Below are 17,011 nucleotides of genomic sequence, written 5' to 3'. Positions count from 1 at the left end.
GGCGTGGCGCGGCGCGGCGTCCTGACGCGTCCGTCGCACGTGCACGCGTCCTGACGCGTCCACGACAGCGAATATCCGTGAGAGACTGGGAGTATCGATTCGTTTGAGAAACGCAGAAGGAACATACAACATAAAGAGAGAAAGAGAAAGGCATCGCATATATACCCGCTCCGCATTTCGCGTGCGGTAGCGCGGCCGCTCTACGCGGCATCGCGCGGCATCGTGTCGCGTCGCGTCACGTTGCGTTGCGTTGCGACGCGCGACGCCTCGGCGACACGCAATTTCACATTCGCGCCCATCGGCACTGTCGGCAGTAGGCGAGACGGAAGAGAAGGAGGAGATTGGAGTAGGAGTATAGACAACGGCGACGGCGACGGTGGCGGCGGCCGCTCACCACACGCGCGTACCGAGGCCTAACGAACTCGTGTGCTCGTGTGTTGTAACAACGAGCGTCGACGCCGCGTCACGCGGCGGTGTGGCCGCGCGATAACGCACACGAGAGAGGGACGCATAGTGGCGGCCGGCGACGTCGTAACACGCAGCAACGTCACGTCCCCGATGGTGAGTCTGTCAATCGGTGTCGACGTCACGCGCGCGCCGTGCCGCGCCGCGCGTCACGCCGAGTAAACGCGCTCTCCGCTCCGCTTCTTTACGCTCGAAAATCGAGATGAACAGCGGCGATGACAAAGACGGCGATCATTTTGCTCAATTGAATTCTCGGAAAGGTCATGCGTAGACTTTCATTTCTTATTTCGCGAGGTCGTCATCCTCTCTCTTTCTCCCACCTTCGTTACGAGTTGATTTCTGTTTTTTTTTTCATTTTTTATTTATTATTTTTTTGTCCCATTGTTTCTCCGCGCCACGAGCGCCTTGTTTATTTCGTAGCCTTGATATTTCCATTCGTTTTTTGTCTCCTTTCTCGAGGTACGCGAGCGCGACGGAAAACGAAAATCGTGACGCGATGCGAAGCACGCAGTACGAGAAATGATTCTATTCGTTCGAAAAATTCCTTCTTCGATAATGAAGATCTTATGCATTTCTTTACGCATTTAGAGTTTTCGATGACGTGGAAGTCACGCCTGTCCAGATCTCGTTGAAAATGAAATTTGCGGAGATCGAAGTTTATGTCGATAATCAGTCAATGATCTGTCGCGGCTCAATTTCCGTTAATTTCTAGATTAATCAGTAGACCGGTTGTGGCAAAAGAAGTAAAATGTGGATATCGAATTCGGATGATGGATTTTATGCTGATATTATGCAATCGGGTGTAATATCTTAATGGTATTATACGCGTTCATAAAATGGATTTATTTGATATCTGAGATTTCTTCTTGCAATCTAAATGTAGATTTTTTTGCATACATTTTTTTATTCATTGTCTGAGACATTTTGCAATCTACGTTCTTTGTTTTAGAACGCAGCATTCTTTTTTTCTCTCTTTCTATTTCCTGCGATTATTCCTCTTTTCTAAATTATTGATTATTCAAACCCTCTCTTACGCCAAATTATATTCTTCATCCGTCTTCATTGTCATCCTCCTTCATCGACGCAAAATTCCCTAGATATTAATAGAATTCCCTGCACGGTTGAATTTTAATTTTGATTCACATTTTGTTATTCTTCAAAGATACTACTCAAGCTTTGGCTGGCGAAGTTAGTAATCGATCGGAATTCTCGGAGTTCTCATGCGACTTCTATATATCCGTCATTTGTAATATAACTATAACATTTACGTTGTAATCGTTTACGTTGTAATTAGATCAGTGATTTCAAGAGCGCACGAGTTCTTCACGAAATATGCTAGCTTGATAATTAATTTTTTAACTAAAAATAAAATTAACAATTGCCTTTGCATTACTTACAAGGATCCAATATATTCTGAAAAGTTAAGTTAAGAGAATTATTGTATTAAAGATTTTTTTAATATTATATAAATATATGTTTTTAGTATTATATAAATATGTATGTTTTTAAAAGTATTATATAAATATAAGATTTCAAAGATTTAACAAATTTTCTTTTATTTTCGAGTCACAGTTTTTATTTTCAATCTATATGCTCGGATCTAAACGCTCCTTTCCTTAATTAATAAAAGTCGAGAGACAAGTTAAGTTTAATATACGTACGTCATATCTATGCCGTTTTGGAATACTGCCAACTTAATAATTAATAATGCAGGCAACATTAATTATCAGCAATATTAATAGCAATATTAATAATAATTTACATTGCTATGTTAAATCGATCTCTCAACAAAATATTTAAGTCTCCAAATCGGAAAAATACAAAAAAATTTTTTAATAAGTCAGGGAAAATCATTAAATCTGGAAATTAGGGAAGAGTTTTTTATGGAATATTAGTATGAAAAATTTGTGATAATCCCGGATCTGTATCTAATTTTTTAGATCTATAGCTAATTTTTTTAGATATTTTAGCAAATCATTCTTTCATCTTCCGTATAAAATTATTAATTAAGCTAAGAATATGATTTTGGCTGTTTAATGATGAGGAAACGTCTTTCTTTTTTAAAAAAAAGCTTGTAAATTTATTGATCTCTCTGCGTAACAAATCGATTCGAGATTGAGCAAAACATCAGTAATAGATACATAAAGAACAGCTCAAGAAAAATAGCTCCAGGTAGATAATGCTTCTTGAAGCCCCTTCTCTTGTCGATGTCATCATACTAGTCGTCGAAATCAAGGGCAAAGTCGTATGTCGATATGTGATTGAGAAATCATAAAGGAAACCTTCTCCGATCCATTTTTAAGCATCGATCAGAAATCTGTCTTGTGGGCGCGATTGCTTGATTACTTACTGTACAAGAATTGAATTACGTCAGTATAATACATGTCGAGATTGAACAGAGTTGAATGCACGAGATACTTTTGGCGTGTCGCCTAGTCGAAATTGATCAATTTCCCGAGTTGTTACGGAGTAACCCAGACATTGTGTCACCGTTAAATGACACTCGACTTGTCGGAATCTTGTCAGTGTTTCAAATGTGAATGCGATTATGTAAAATTATATGAATAAACGTTCCCGTAATGACATTCGAAAATTGCAAAGCGAAAATAAATACTTGGAAATTTAAAAGCGAATCAATTGACATCCGCTATATCTGGATTTTATCATTAGTGTCAACCTATGTAATCAGGAATTATTTTTCATTTATAATAAATCGACAAGTAAATTAGATCATAAAATAACGTGGATAAATTAAAATGATTTTTTTAACTCGTCACATAAATTAATTAATATGTTTATAGCCTTCTTTATTTTATTGGTGCTCGTTTGTATCAATGTAGTTTAGGCCGCTTTCCTTATAGAGAACACACTTGACGTTCATTCGATCCTTCTTAGCATTCAATGAATAACAAAGATAGAACAGAACTTGTGTCAATTGTGTCGACTAAAAGGAAAATAATCTTAATTTTAATCTTGGTTCCACTAACTTCATCTTTTTCTGGTTCTAAAAATTAGAAAAAGCATGAAGAGCAAGTTAAATCGAGATTAAAGTTAATCTACATTAGTAGAAAAGTACATAAGATATAAATTTAAAAAAATTCTAAAGACGTAGTTGTACACGTTGCTTAATGTTTTGCAGAGATCGCGTGACAAGTCGAGAATGTTGTTTGTCGTGTTCGTCTGCTTTTATGCGACTCATGTAACTTGCTAAAATTATCTTGACTTGTTTTCTCAACAATTGTACGTAAATATGTAAAGGATGCGTTTACGAAAAATTTAATCGATAAAACTAGCTATGTTCGGGAAATATACTCCCACGCCGGTGACGGCGATCAATAACATTCTCGGCGTTCTTTGTGCTCCATTTTTTCGAGATTGAACCTTTTATTATCTCAAATAAGTTTCCTTGTCCCTCGTTTAGTCACGCCATCGATCGATTCGAAGATGTGGATAATAATAAAGACATCGAGACGTCAAAGATGAAAAATCGATTTCTCTGGATTATATTTTGATGACATATCATAATTATTTGCCTGTCAACTGTTATCATCTGTAATTGAGGCTGAAGTTCTTTTGCGACTTTATCTTTCATGACAGGCTATCCGTGAATAAAATCTACTTCATAGAAAGATGATACAACTAATATAGTTATTTACAAGAGTAACGTTATTATATAAAGTCATGAAAATTCCATTTCCGTTCCGTAAAAGATTTTGATGTAGACTTCTGTTTCACGCAGAAGGATCGAGGATTGATTGAAGATTCGGCATGCAATGATTATATCGATTCAATAAGGACGACACTATTATTATCCGATCGAATTCCATATATTCGTAGAATATTACTTGCTACTGTGACATTATATCATCTCGTTGTAGTTGAGTATGTGAGTGTCAGGGTCGAACTTGACATCACGGTGAGCTAAAGACAGTAAAGAAAAAAGTACGTTCTTCAATAATTAATAGCGAAGGTTACTAAAAGACATACAAAAGTTTTGGATATTTATTTTAGTAATTAATTATTTGTTCTCATCTTCATGATTATGCCTGATTATTGCTGAAACTATTCTCTTTAGGCACGTAATAGATTTAGAAAATTGTTTTAATATTTTTAACTTGTAACTGAAACATACGAGTCCTGGTAACTCTGAGACTTTTCATAATTTTTAAATTTAATTTATTAAATATTATAATTATTTGCCATAACTTTGTTTCTTATTTTTCACAATTTTAAACTTAAAAAATTCTTTAAAAAATAAAATTGATAACAAAAACTCTAGTAGATCCTAAGAATCTATATCGTTTCCTTATTTAAGAAATGACAATTTAAAAAAAATGTAATTTTCGGATTATTATTATTATCAGTTTTGATGATCAAAGTTTAAAAACGAAAAAAGTTTTTGTTTTTAATTTAATTATTTCATCTGATCTGATAAATCTAAACTCTTGATGATATTTCGAGTTATGTTATTTTTTTATGAATTATCTCGATTTTTTTTATTATAATTTTAAGATATTAAAGTAATCGTCAACGACGAAAGAATTTTTTAAGGCTTGTAAAATGAAAATGACAAAATGACATTTGATCATGTTTTTAAGAGTATATTATTTTTATTGTTTAATTAGTCATTAATTAAAAAAATTTTTCTTTTTTGAAAAACTTAATTTTTTATAGTATTACTTTTAAAATTAGGGAATGATATGTTTTTTTAATGTAAAAAAAAGTGTATATTCCTGTTCCGAATTCATTATTCACGTTTTTCACTTCCAATTCTCTATAATTATGTCTAATATTGTATGTACCTTGAAAGTCTTCCCTTTGGGCATCATATCGTATTGAATTTTGAAGCGAAATAAAGTTACGAGAAATTCTTATTAGTCCACTTCAAATACTTGCATCTGCCAATTAAAGTTGTGCAATTTTAGATATATTATATAGCGCCAGAGACGCTTGCCACGTCAGTGACTACGTCATTTACGCGGACGTAACGATGCTGTATTAACGATTGTAGACGATGATTTTATTTTTCGCCCACGCACTACGATCCCAATTAGTATCTTTATTGCTGTTGCGCAATTTTACATATGCAACTCGTAAATAAAGGGCTGATTTGCCAATTATCTATACCGCTCTCTTTGCAGTGACGGCACTTTAGGAACTTTGCTCTCTCGCTGCGATGAAAATACATATATCATCCACCTGACCTGCTAAAAATAGCGCGAGTATCCGCGTTTTCTCCATTTTTTTGTTTAAATAAAGAACAATTATTTTATAAATGCTGATAAATGAAGAAGAAATAAAATTACAGAGAAATATGAATGTTACGAGAGCTTCCGTGTATGATCGACGATAAAATACATCTAAAGCTAATTATAAAATATTTTTTCTCAAGAGATGTCATAATGTTAATCCATCATTAATTATGTTGAATAGAAATGACATCAGAAAAGGAACGAGGAGCTACCTCTTACATATACTTTGAGATAGATAAATCCATCTCTCGATAAGAAAAATTTTGTAAGAAGACATCTCAAGAATATTAATTTTTAACTTGTAAATAATTAATTATAAGCGCAACGTGGAAAGAAATGCATTTATTCCAAAGAAAAAAATTGTTTGATTTTGTTTTCGTTTACGTCGCCTTTGACATCATGATCCGATATATAGTTATCGAGTGACGTGTTAAATCTTAATATTCCTAAAAGACAATCCTCTGTCCCTGATCGAAAGCGGATCTCAATTTGGTCCTGGACATCGTCGAATAAATGACGTGCAATATCGAGGTTGCTGCACACAATGACGTGCAATCCTTCTAGCTGAATTCTAGTTGATCAACAGATTGCTTTATTTCTAATAAAGCAATCTAATAAGTTTTTGTGATACGCACATCTCCCGATCTTTTCTACACAAAAATAATCATTTTGCTGAAGTATTAAAAAATTTTGTTATATATAATTACAGATTTGAAAATAATTTTATTGGACTATCAAGATAATTACATAAGAATCTCAAGCATGATGATCTCAATGCTGTAAAAAATTTTAATATTCTAATAATCAGTTCTTACATAATTATTTTGATGGTGCAAAATTATTTTTAGATCTGTATTTAGATAAATTTTTAGATATTTCAGCAAAACCATTCTTTTCAGTTGTGGATATCATTGGAGCATTTGTGAAGACTAGTATGATCTAAATTTCCAATCTGATTTCAAATAATGTGGTAAAAATAAAATTTATCTTAAAGATATTCGGAGAAAACTTTCAGATATTTGAAAATTTTCAAGCAAATTTTCCAAGGCCGTATCTTTTACAAATAGAAAAGAGCGCGTTCCCTTCAATTTTTTTATTTTATTGAAGGAAATAATAAAATTATATTTATTTATACAATATTTCCTCATGTTTTGCATTTATTAACTTATTAAAATATTATTTAGAATAAATTTGTAATAATTTATTTTTTGTGGAACACAAAAAACATTCTTTAGAAGTATTAATGTTTTTTTTCTTGAAATTTAAAGTTCAGATTAATTTTGACATAAGTATTCATATAGAAATCTGCATAATCATGTAAGATATATATTGAAGTGGTGAAGCGAGACCTCGTATAAATATCTTTGTGTGTGTTGCTGTATTTATAATTTTAAATAACGGAAGTATTATCGCGTCTCTAGTTATAAAAGCAAAGTTTGTTATTTATAATATCGAAGCGGAACGTTGATTTATGTTAGATATTTTTCCTTGTGATGTGCGTCTTCTAGTTTTCCTTTATTCGTCTGTTTTATTGAATATAAGCGAATGCATGTTTGTACTTTTGATTTTTTGGTTAATAGACGTTTTAATCTGTAGAAATGTGTATCTTGTATTAAGATATGAATTTTTGATTCTTTTTTGCGCAAAATATATTCAAGATTATTTTTTGCCTTCACCACATTCTTTTCCAATATTTTAAAAATACCCGGAAGTAAAAGTTGTTTTAGAATATCTAAAAATTTAGATAGACACAGATCTGCAAATCATTTAATAGGACTATAAAAAAACATTATGTAAGACACTCGAGTTTAACGAATAATGCCTAAAAAAATTTTGATATTCTAGTACCTAATTATTTTGGACTAAAATTATTTTTAGATTTGTATCTAACTAAATTTTTTAATACTTCAAAACTATTCTTTTTATATATGACATTTATCTCAGGGATATCATAGAATTCTGTTTTTGACAGGTTATTGATCGCTCTATACGAAAAGAATGGTTTTACTGAAAATCATATCTATATCTAAAAAAATTTAGATATAGATATGAATCTAAAAATAATTTTGTTCTATCTAAAAATAATTATGTAGGACGTTCAAACTTGTTGTTGGAATGTCAAAACTTTTTGCAATAGTGCTCATCATGTTTGAGATCTTATGTAATTATTTTGATTGCTCAACAACATGTTTTTTAAATCTGTATTTCTCTAGCTAAATTTGTGAATACTTCAGAAAAACTTCCTACATACTCCTATTATTTAACAGATACAAAATTAAAATTAAAGAAAAAAAACATTAGAAAATTGATTTAAAAAATTTCTTCGTAGAATTTGTAACAAAATACAATGCCAATTTTGTTCTAATTGAACATATATAACAGGGCTCTCGAAATAATAATCTTTTTTATTTATATAATTGTTTCTTCACGATGGGGAAAACTTTTATGGTCTCAAATGTTTAGAAAAATTTTCAAGTTGAGACGTCGGAAAATTTCTTTGAGGAAATTCGCTAGAAACAAAGATCGAAGAAGTGATTATCTTATCGTTCGTTGCCTTCTAGAGTTGTCAAGTCGTTATCTTGATGAATTTATTTAGCTCTTTTGTTTATGTTATTCAATTTTTTTTTCTGTCACGGATTTCCGGGATTGCGTCTGCGGCATTTCCAGGTTCGACATTGTAAACAGTTTTATCATGTGCAACCGGGAGCTTTGGGTAGATGTATGAATCATGAATGAATATAAAGCACCTACGCGATTATGTATACGTGCCGCGCTATATTCTCTCAACATGTGTTGTTTTACGATATTATCTTCCAAGGTTGGACGCGCAGTTTACGAAAATGCATTCCACGTTTTCGCAGGATTAAATCTGCGACGTGAAGATATGAAGATATGATCACATACATATGTGTATGTCAACTTTAAAAACGAAATCCGAAAAATCTAATCCCTTTCGAATATTTACATCATGATTCGGGCAAAATATCATTCTCCTTTGTTTTTCAATAAATTTAATTAAATGTATTTAATTAATAATTAAAGAAATATTTATATATAGCGTGTGTTTTTTTATATATAAATATATCTGTGAAAACATTTTATTCTTCATAATAAAACCGCTTAATTTCTCTGATTCTACGTGATGATTTGCATTTAATTGCGATTTATTAGTTATTTTCGTAATTCATTGGCTATCGTCATAGTCTATTATTTCATAGTCTATTATTTTGTATAGTCTATCATTAAAATATCATTTTCTGCAATAGTGTTAAATATGAATACATTAAGTTCATGGATACACTGATGTAAGATCTTGATTTTGTTTATCTTGTATTACAATTAGTAAATTCATTTCAATCTATTCGTGATATATTATATAATCACTTTTGTAGATTATTGATGGCAGCAGAAAGAATGACAAAAAATTCGATTACCTACATCGATTAAAATTATTTTATACAATTAATAAAAACTCTTAATCTCATCTGAATAGTTATAGTATTATTTGTATATTTATTAATTTTAGTTATAATATTATTGTATATTTATTAATTTGCTTCATTTTGGAGTTCTTTGTGGCGAATATATTTAAATATATTCTATAAATTCTGTTTCTATTATATGTATATTTATTTTATACATCAAATTATTAATCTTTAATTTATTTTTTAAAAAGTATTTTTATATTTTTGATCAGATGACCTTCAGAAACAAGCCTTTGTTGTCTTCAGAAAAATTAGTTGAAATTGCATCGTTGAAGTTGCAGTGGCTCGTGATTTCCGGGATGTACCTTTTGTTCTCGCATAGAAAAGAACGGACAAAGAATTTTCCCACAGGTATACGTATCTTGGCACATTTGCAAGCCGAACTCGCGACGCTGCTTTGTCTGATTCGTCCAGGTTTCCGACATCGTGTAGATTTTCAATGATAGGAGTAGTTTGTAATATGATGAAAACGATTAGGTGAAGCTGCGCAAAGTACTGCCCGACGACGGCGGCGGCAGTTCCTCGCGGCAGCGACTGTTCCTCGCCGCGGCGGCAGATTGCCTTGCTACTTCCGGCTATGCGTCGCGCAAGGGATATCGAAGGAAGCTTACACGTGCAAAAGGTATCATTTATTGATCTTGTGCTCGTAACATATCAACTAATCCAGTCAAACGATCTGAATTAACCCAACTAATTTGACTAATTTTTCTTGGCCTTCGCGAGTTATTTTTCGACGTAGAACACTGCGGAAACGATTTACCTTGGAGACTGACTAATTGAATTGGTAGCGTGATTTAACTCGGGAATAGTCACTGGTGTTTTCGTTCGTATTTTTTATCTAAACGATCTCATCGGGAGTATTTTTATATTCCAATTAGAATGATTATTATTAATAATATATTGTATATTATTGATTGTTTTCCTATTTATTTGTATTTAATTTTTTTATTAGTATTCGAGAACATTATGGATTTAATCACAATTTTCTGAAAAAAGTAAATAGAAATTTAATTAAATTAATCATTAAATGGAGCACATGAAATAGTATTATGAGTAGTATATATTTATTTTAAAAATAATATATTTATTTTAAAAAATAAAGATTTTAAATAATATAACGCTTTTTTTGCGAGTTTTTGATAGAATTGCCTATTTAGAGATCATAAAGAATAATTATTAAAAAAGAAAGAGAAGAGAGTGTTAAAAAATATCTGAAACAATATTTAATAATTCGTATTTTTTCGTCGCTGGGAGTAAAAATGTTCCAGATGACTATTCCCAGGTGACTATTAAAAATGTATTACACTCATTTTACAAATGCGTTAATATTGATACTTTAAATAAACTTTAAATATACACATAAAAATGTTGTGTCTATAATATTCTATTTTTATTGAATAATACGTTTTATAGTTTATTTATTTTATTTGTTATTTTTTTTTATTACTATAATTTAAAAAATTTATAAAAATTTTAGTCTTTATATAAAAACTTTAAGTATTTAAAATGATTTGTATAAAATTTTATTGCGATGCAGAGATTATTCTATAAATGAACAAATAAATAAATTTTATTTATTTACAGACTAATCTATGCCTCGCAATAAAACTTTACATAAATCATCTTAAATCTAATATCTAAAACTTACAAAAAAATTGAGATTTTTGTTATTATTTTATAATACATTTTCATGCATTTCCATTTTGAAGCATAGATAAAAATAATATTACTTTTTATTGAAATAATTTTTAATCTAGATTTTGAACCGTCGTTAAATTTTTTAAATTATTTTTAAATGCGATGTAGAACAATTTGTATTCATTATTTTGAAAGCATGAATAATCATTATTAAGAAGCGACATTAAACGAGACGCAATACGCCCAGTAAGCTGCCAACTATACATGTATCAACGAATACGTCTGGTATACAAACACGATGTGTTTAATTATTTGGAAATGATATACAAATAAGCTGGATATTAACGCATGATACATTCGTGTTGGAATTATCTTCTGCAACACGCTCGGTGTTTGTGCCAACATAATAATAATCTTTGTGGAGCAAATTAAAATAGCGAAAACGATATGGTGAGTTTTGAGATAAAACGAAAGCCTGCGATGACGGTTTTATCGATTTTCATCCGCGATGTGATATATCTACGTTATTTACTTCGCGAAATTTCTATTTCATCATGCGCATTCTCAAAGACGTACTGTATATGTTTTAATCACAATCACTGTATCTAGCCGAGTTGTAGCGCGTTCTCCCAACCAATTAATCTTGATCTTCGTGAATTGGCTACATTTTCGTATCGATCAGTAATTTCGCAAAGCTCATTTTGCTTCAACTTATCGTTATATAATATATCGCCTTTATTATTCAAAATACGTCACAAACAGCATGCTAAAGTAATGGGTGAAGATAAGAGTGAACTAAAATGCATGTTGCAGCTCGAGAAAAGCGGTTAACAAAGTTGTTAATCCGCTTGTATAGTCGTCACATTTTTCGCAAATGTGGCAAGCAAGTTTTATTTAAATTCTCTTTGCAATTTGTGGTTACCAGCACGGAAAGATTTTGCACTGGAATACGTACTTGAATCGCCTGTATCGAAATATTCCGCATATCAATTACGCATATAAATTACATGCTTAAGGTATATTAAAGTATGTATTTTATTATGTATCACATATATAACGTGAAAATTAATGCAACTATAATTCTGTACTGTTCGAAATGTTTTTATTTAAACAGGAGCTAATGATGAGTCTATTGGAATCACTCAATTATAAATTTCTTCTAAAATTAAACGATTCAATTTTCTTTATCTTATATCTATAAATGTGGATTGTTTTTATTAACGTACACTTATTCATTCCTTTTTATACGAATCACATGCCATTTTGGATTCTTGAAATTAATTAGATTCTTTTAGTTAGCACACAATGATTGCTAAAACTTTCCGATCAATTAGTAATCAATTTTATTGGATTTCTTAAATAAAGAATTTTTATAAAGGATTTAATATACAATAAGTATTTAATATATTCTAGTATTTAAAATATTGTGTTTTTAAGTTGTTTATTATATATTAAGAATTTAATGTTTACTTACAAATTGAAAAACAGATTGACGTAACATTATCGCAAAATTATATGTTGGCCGGAAATTTTTAACACTGTAAATGAATTTTACAGACTCAGCATTAGTAACGATGGTACAGATTTTAGCTAAGGTTAAGACAAAAAATACAAAAGACACATCAATACTTATATCTTTAAATACATATAGTATCTCAGAATTATTACTTTTTCCTTCATTTAAAAACCTTCGATGGATTTGAAAATAATTGTTCGAAATATTAATAATTGTTCCTACCATATAAACTTACAAATATCTTTAATTTTTCAAATATCTTTAAATATCAAGCTCCTAAAGCACGTTAACAAACATTTTATTCTCCAATTAATTTCGAATAAATTTCAACAAAATCCTCATGGCAAAATTTATCAAAAGTTTTACTATTGAAAAAAAATGATAAAACAGAGATGATGTTTAATCAAATTTCCGACATTAAAAAAAAAAATCGTTTCTGAGATAATTGACGTTCATGGACGAGAATAATCGTACGTATTTATTTTCTTGTCAGCTATAGTTATATGTAAGTAAGATTAGACGCCGACGGTGTCTCGGACTCTTCCTCTGTTGATTTTTTTTTCGAGGCGGCAGTTTTGCGCAACGTACGTCACGATCTTCGTGAGCCACAGTCGATGATGATTATCGCGAATATTACATGATTCCGGAATTTTATAGATATGGAATACGAACCGTACAAACCTCTCGAAGCAGCTGATAATGTTTTCGATGGCTTTTCGTAATCGCCGCGCCGCGTTGGTTTACGAAGAAGGTGACACTTTAGATTAGTTGTTCGTCGTCTCGGCTGTATATACATAGACTCGTCACTCTTTAGCAAAGAAATCTTTCAGATCGTCGGTGAGGCATCTATGGAAGTGAGTGCTCGTGGAGAATCAATTCGCAACCCCGCGAAATGAGGAGTCTCGCGACGCAGTCACATTCGCCGATATCGATTTTTTCATAAAAGCTACCTTTTTATTTAACATAGAGAATTTAAATATGTTATTCGGTCTTGATATAATTTCGATATTGCCTGAAATTTATCTTGTATTTTTTATATTTTTTGGAGTGGAATCTCACTATAAAGAGTGAAAATTGAGCCAGTATTGAAAAAGCGTCAATTTTTATTCAATTTTCACTACGAATGCATTGAATCATTTGATTGACCCATTGGAAAAAAATTTTAGGAATGGACCAATCAGAGAATGCTTCAAAATATTTGTAGTGTCATGTTGACCATATCCTAGTATGTATGTATTTGTACAGCGCAGGTTATAAAAGTCATTCGTGAAAACGGAATTAATATCGGGAATATTCTCCCTCGAAGCAACGAGGAGATAAATTGTTAGTTTCGTGATAAACATTGTAACTACAATTGGCGTCTAACGAGTATATGTTTTAATCATTTTAATACCGAGTTAAAGCATAGAGATGCTGCAATGTATCTCTCATTATTCAGTATGTACAATATGCATAAAAAGGCCCCTATTTTCGAACTGCGCAATACTGTGCTCTCTTACGATCGATTTCGCGTGTACTTGTGCCATAAAGTGCGAAGTATAATTAAAATTCCACGATGTAATTATCAAGTTAAACTATTGTCGTGACATAGATATGAACTGTATATATAATACAATACAACAAAAAATGTGTGATGTTAAATTAGATGTGGCGCTTTCAGTGCGCATATATCATGTTTGCTCATAGCTTTTACTGAAATAATAATTTATATAATTATTGAAGATATAAGTTGTGGTGCTCGTAAAAGTGATCTTTGTATCCTTATAGGTTTTATAAACCTCCTATAGTTTTTATTATAGCTCCAAAGCTAACAGTGAGTCGATTAAACACATTCAATTATATTTTTTATGTTGCATCTGCAAATTTGAATTATTATTATTAAAATAAACTTAGTATGTACATGCGCACATTCGAGTTACGTTTTGGCTTATTGAAATACTTTTCAATACCTAGTATAAATTAAATGGGTTTCATAGACTCAGTGTCAGTAATTGTGTTACAGATTTTGACATCTCCAGAGAGTTAATTATTCGAAAGCTAAAATTTGTTCGATACGATTGATAATGAGATCATAATAATCAATACCCTATAATTAATTAATTAATTAAGAAATTATATATCTTTAATTAATTGCATGCCTTTATATTTCAACGTAGATATGTTTATAATCCTATGTATCAGGAAATATATAATCGAATGCTTGTGCTATATCTATTGCTATAAATTTCAACTGTCTTTAGCATCATATTTCAAAGCTTTTGAAAGCCTTTTCGAACCGTAAGCTGCTATATTCTGCGAAATTTAATTAATAATTCTAGGTCATTGAAACTTAATTAGCAACCTTATTAATTCTTTATCCGCAACATTGATACATGAAATCGTTAGCTATCTTGCTTCTTTCTTTTCGTTTTTATTGAATGTTATTTATGATTTCTTAATTAGATAAGATACCGATTAAATATATCACGAATATTTTTATCTTCTTTCAATTAAAGTACAACTACATATTAATGAAGAAACAAATAACAGTATTAAAAATTAACCATTACAATTCTAATCACGTTTATCTAAGTTACGTGAGACAACAGATTGAATAGAATGTAAAGAACTCCGCAATAATTATATGGAAAATTAAATCCCGATAAAATGAATTAGTTTTCAAATATGACGTAGCTTATAATGTGATGAACAAAAGATATCCTAGACATGAGAAAAGATATCTTATAACATATTTTATTCACTATAACATTAGATTATATGAAAATTGATTCATTTAATCAGGATCCGATTTTCCATATAATTAATGCAGAGTCCTTTTGTATTAAGATATAATCGATCAAAAGCTATAGAAGACTAATAAAATCGATCAAATGAAGCTTTATCGAAGATTTCGAATATTAACAGAATTATTTTGCTAAATCAAAGAATTGCGGAGTGCACGTTTGAAATGCGCGAATTATGGAGCGTCGAGCACAAACACAGGATTTGGCGTATCTTTACAGTACTGAGAATGCTGACGCCGAGAAGAGCGGAGGTAGGCCCCGAGGAAATCGGGGACGGGCCTGGTGACAAGGGTACGAGCAGTGCGACGAGCGGCTCGGTCACACCAGGCGGTTCCTACGAGAACGGCGACAACTCGAAGGAGTTTCTGTCGACCGGAAGAACCGGGAGAAGGAATGCGTTACCGAATATCCTTGGTCGACACGCCGAGACTGGCCTTTCTGATTTATCGGATCGTTTCGAGGAACTGTCCACTCACACAGGTATCAAGTTAACTATATTCTTTTATCATTCATGGCCTCGAACAGAGGAATTGTAAATAATAGGAAGCAGACAAAGAAAATATTTTTTGCTTTGTCTTGTGTCTGGCTCGGGCATGCACTATCTACTGATTTATTGCACAAAAAGAATAATCTAAAAATAATTTTATTTAACCATCAAAATAATTATGTAAGAAACTCCAACAAGTATGATGATCAATATCGCAAAATAGTTTGATATTTCAGCAACTAGTTTGAATATTTTAAATAATTATTTTAGTTTAACAAAATTATATTCAAATCTGTATCTATACAAGAAATAAACGCTGAAGTGCCTAAAAATGTAGCTATATGTAAACAAATAATTTTATTAGGCTGAAGCATAATAAGCAATGCTGTAAAAAAGGTTAAATTAATTGCTGACAATCACCTTGAACGTTCTACGTAATTATTTTGAACTAACAAAATTATGTTTAGATCTGCATCTAATTAAATTTTTGATACTTTAATAAAAACGTTTCTTTCCGTATGTAGATAAAAAATTTTTAGATATTTCAGCAAAAACCAGTTTTTGCAAGCAGAGTATTAGAATAAAGCTTGGCGTTTTTTATTCTGGAAAAAGAAATGTTATTTTTTGCTCTTTTCGGTGTTATAGTTTTAATGCCCATGTAATATTATCCTTTTGAAAGGGAATTTTGGGATTGCTTAAAGCCTCATGTTGCAGATCATTCTACCAAAAGCGGGCAGGATCCGAATATACCAAGCACCTCGAAACAACACGGCTGACATGCCCGTGAGGCTTCGTAGCGGATCTTGCTGTCGCGACACACTGAGCCTTCCCATCACCGATGATGATGACAATGAGGATACAATGGAAGCATGTATCGTTTCTGTGAACAAAATCCTCGAACACTCTTTAATTCACTTATTAACTGTTATTAACGCGATGGAATATATCGATAGTACGACTGACACGCATAAACGACGAATCGATGTTTTGTCATGTCTGCTAGGGAATGGTAGAAAATAAAAATACGGGAAACAGACAGAATTTGGACTCAAAGCGAACTGAAGGAAAATTGAAGGTTTTTTTCAATTCAAGAAATCATAAAATTATAAATTGTAAGATTTGCTCTCAACTTTGTAGGTATATCTTACAAATTATGGATCTAATTTGTTTGTATGTACAATGAATTTTTCGAATAGCTCTCAAAGGAAACCAATGATTTTTTGCCGTTAAAATAAAATCGCGACTTGAGTACAGAAATATCAGCAGGATTAGTTTTGCTAGAAAAAAGTCCAGTAGCGTGAAATGTTGGAATCATGCACATTTCAGATTGAAAATGAGATATGCTTTAACTAATTATCAGTGAAAAACGAAAGCAGATAAATAAA

The 17,011-nt window shown here is 31.5% G+C and overlaps 1 protein-coding gene across 1 annotated transcript; it reads left to right on the top strand.

Moving 5' to 3' along the window:
- The first annotated feature begins 66 nt into the window (after positions 1 to 66).
- LOC108685442 lies at positions 67 to 17,011 on the top strand. Its single transcript, XM_018190229.1, has 4 exons — positions 67 to 561; positions 9,680 to 9,824; positions 15,359 to 15,619; positions 16,341 to 17,011. Exons 1-4 carry the CDS (start codon positions 559 to 561, stop codon positions 16,400 to 16,402), a joined length of 471 nt encoding a protein of 156 aa, XP_018045718.1. The 5' UTR covers positions 67 to 558; the 3' UTR covers positions 16,403 to 17,011.

This window comes from Atta colombica, unplaced genomic scaffold (genome assembly GCF_001594045.1).
Source record: "Atta colombica isolate Treedump-2 unplaced genomic scaffold, Acol1.0 scaffold100, whole genome shotgun sequence".
Taxonomy (NCBI): Eukaryota; Metazoa; Arthropoda; class Insecta; order Hymenoptera; family Formicidae; genus Atta; species Atta colombica.
The sequence above is the reverse complement of the archived record's forward strand: the minus strand, read 5'-3'. Positions and strand labels throughout refer to the sequence as shown.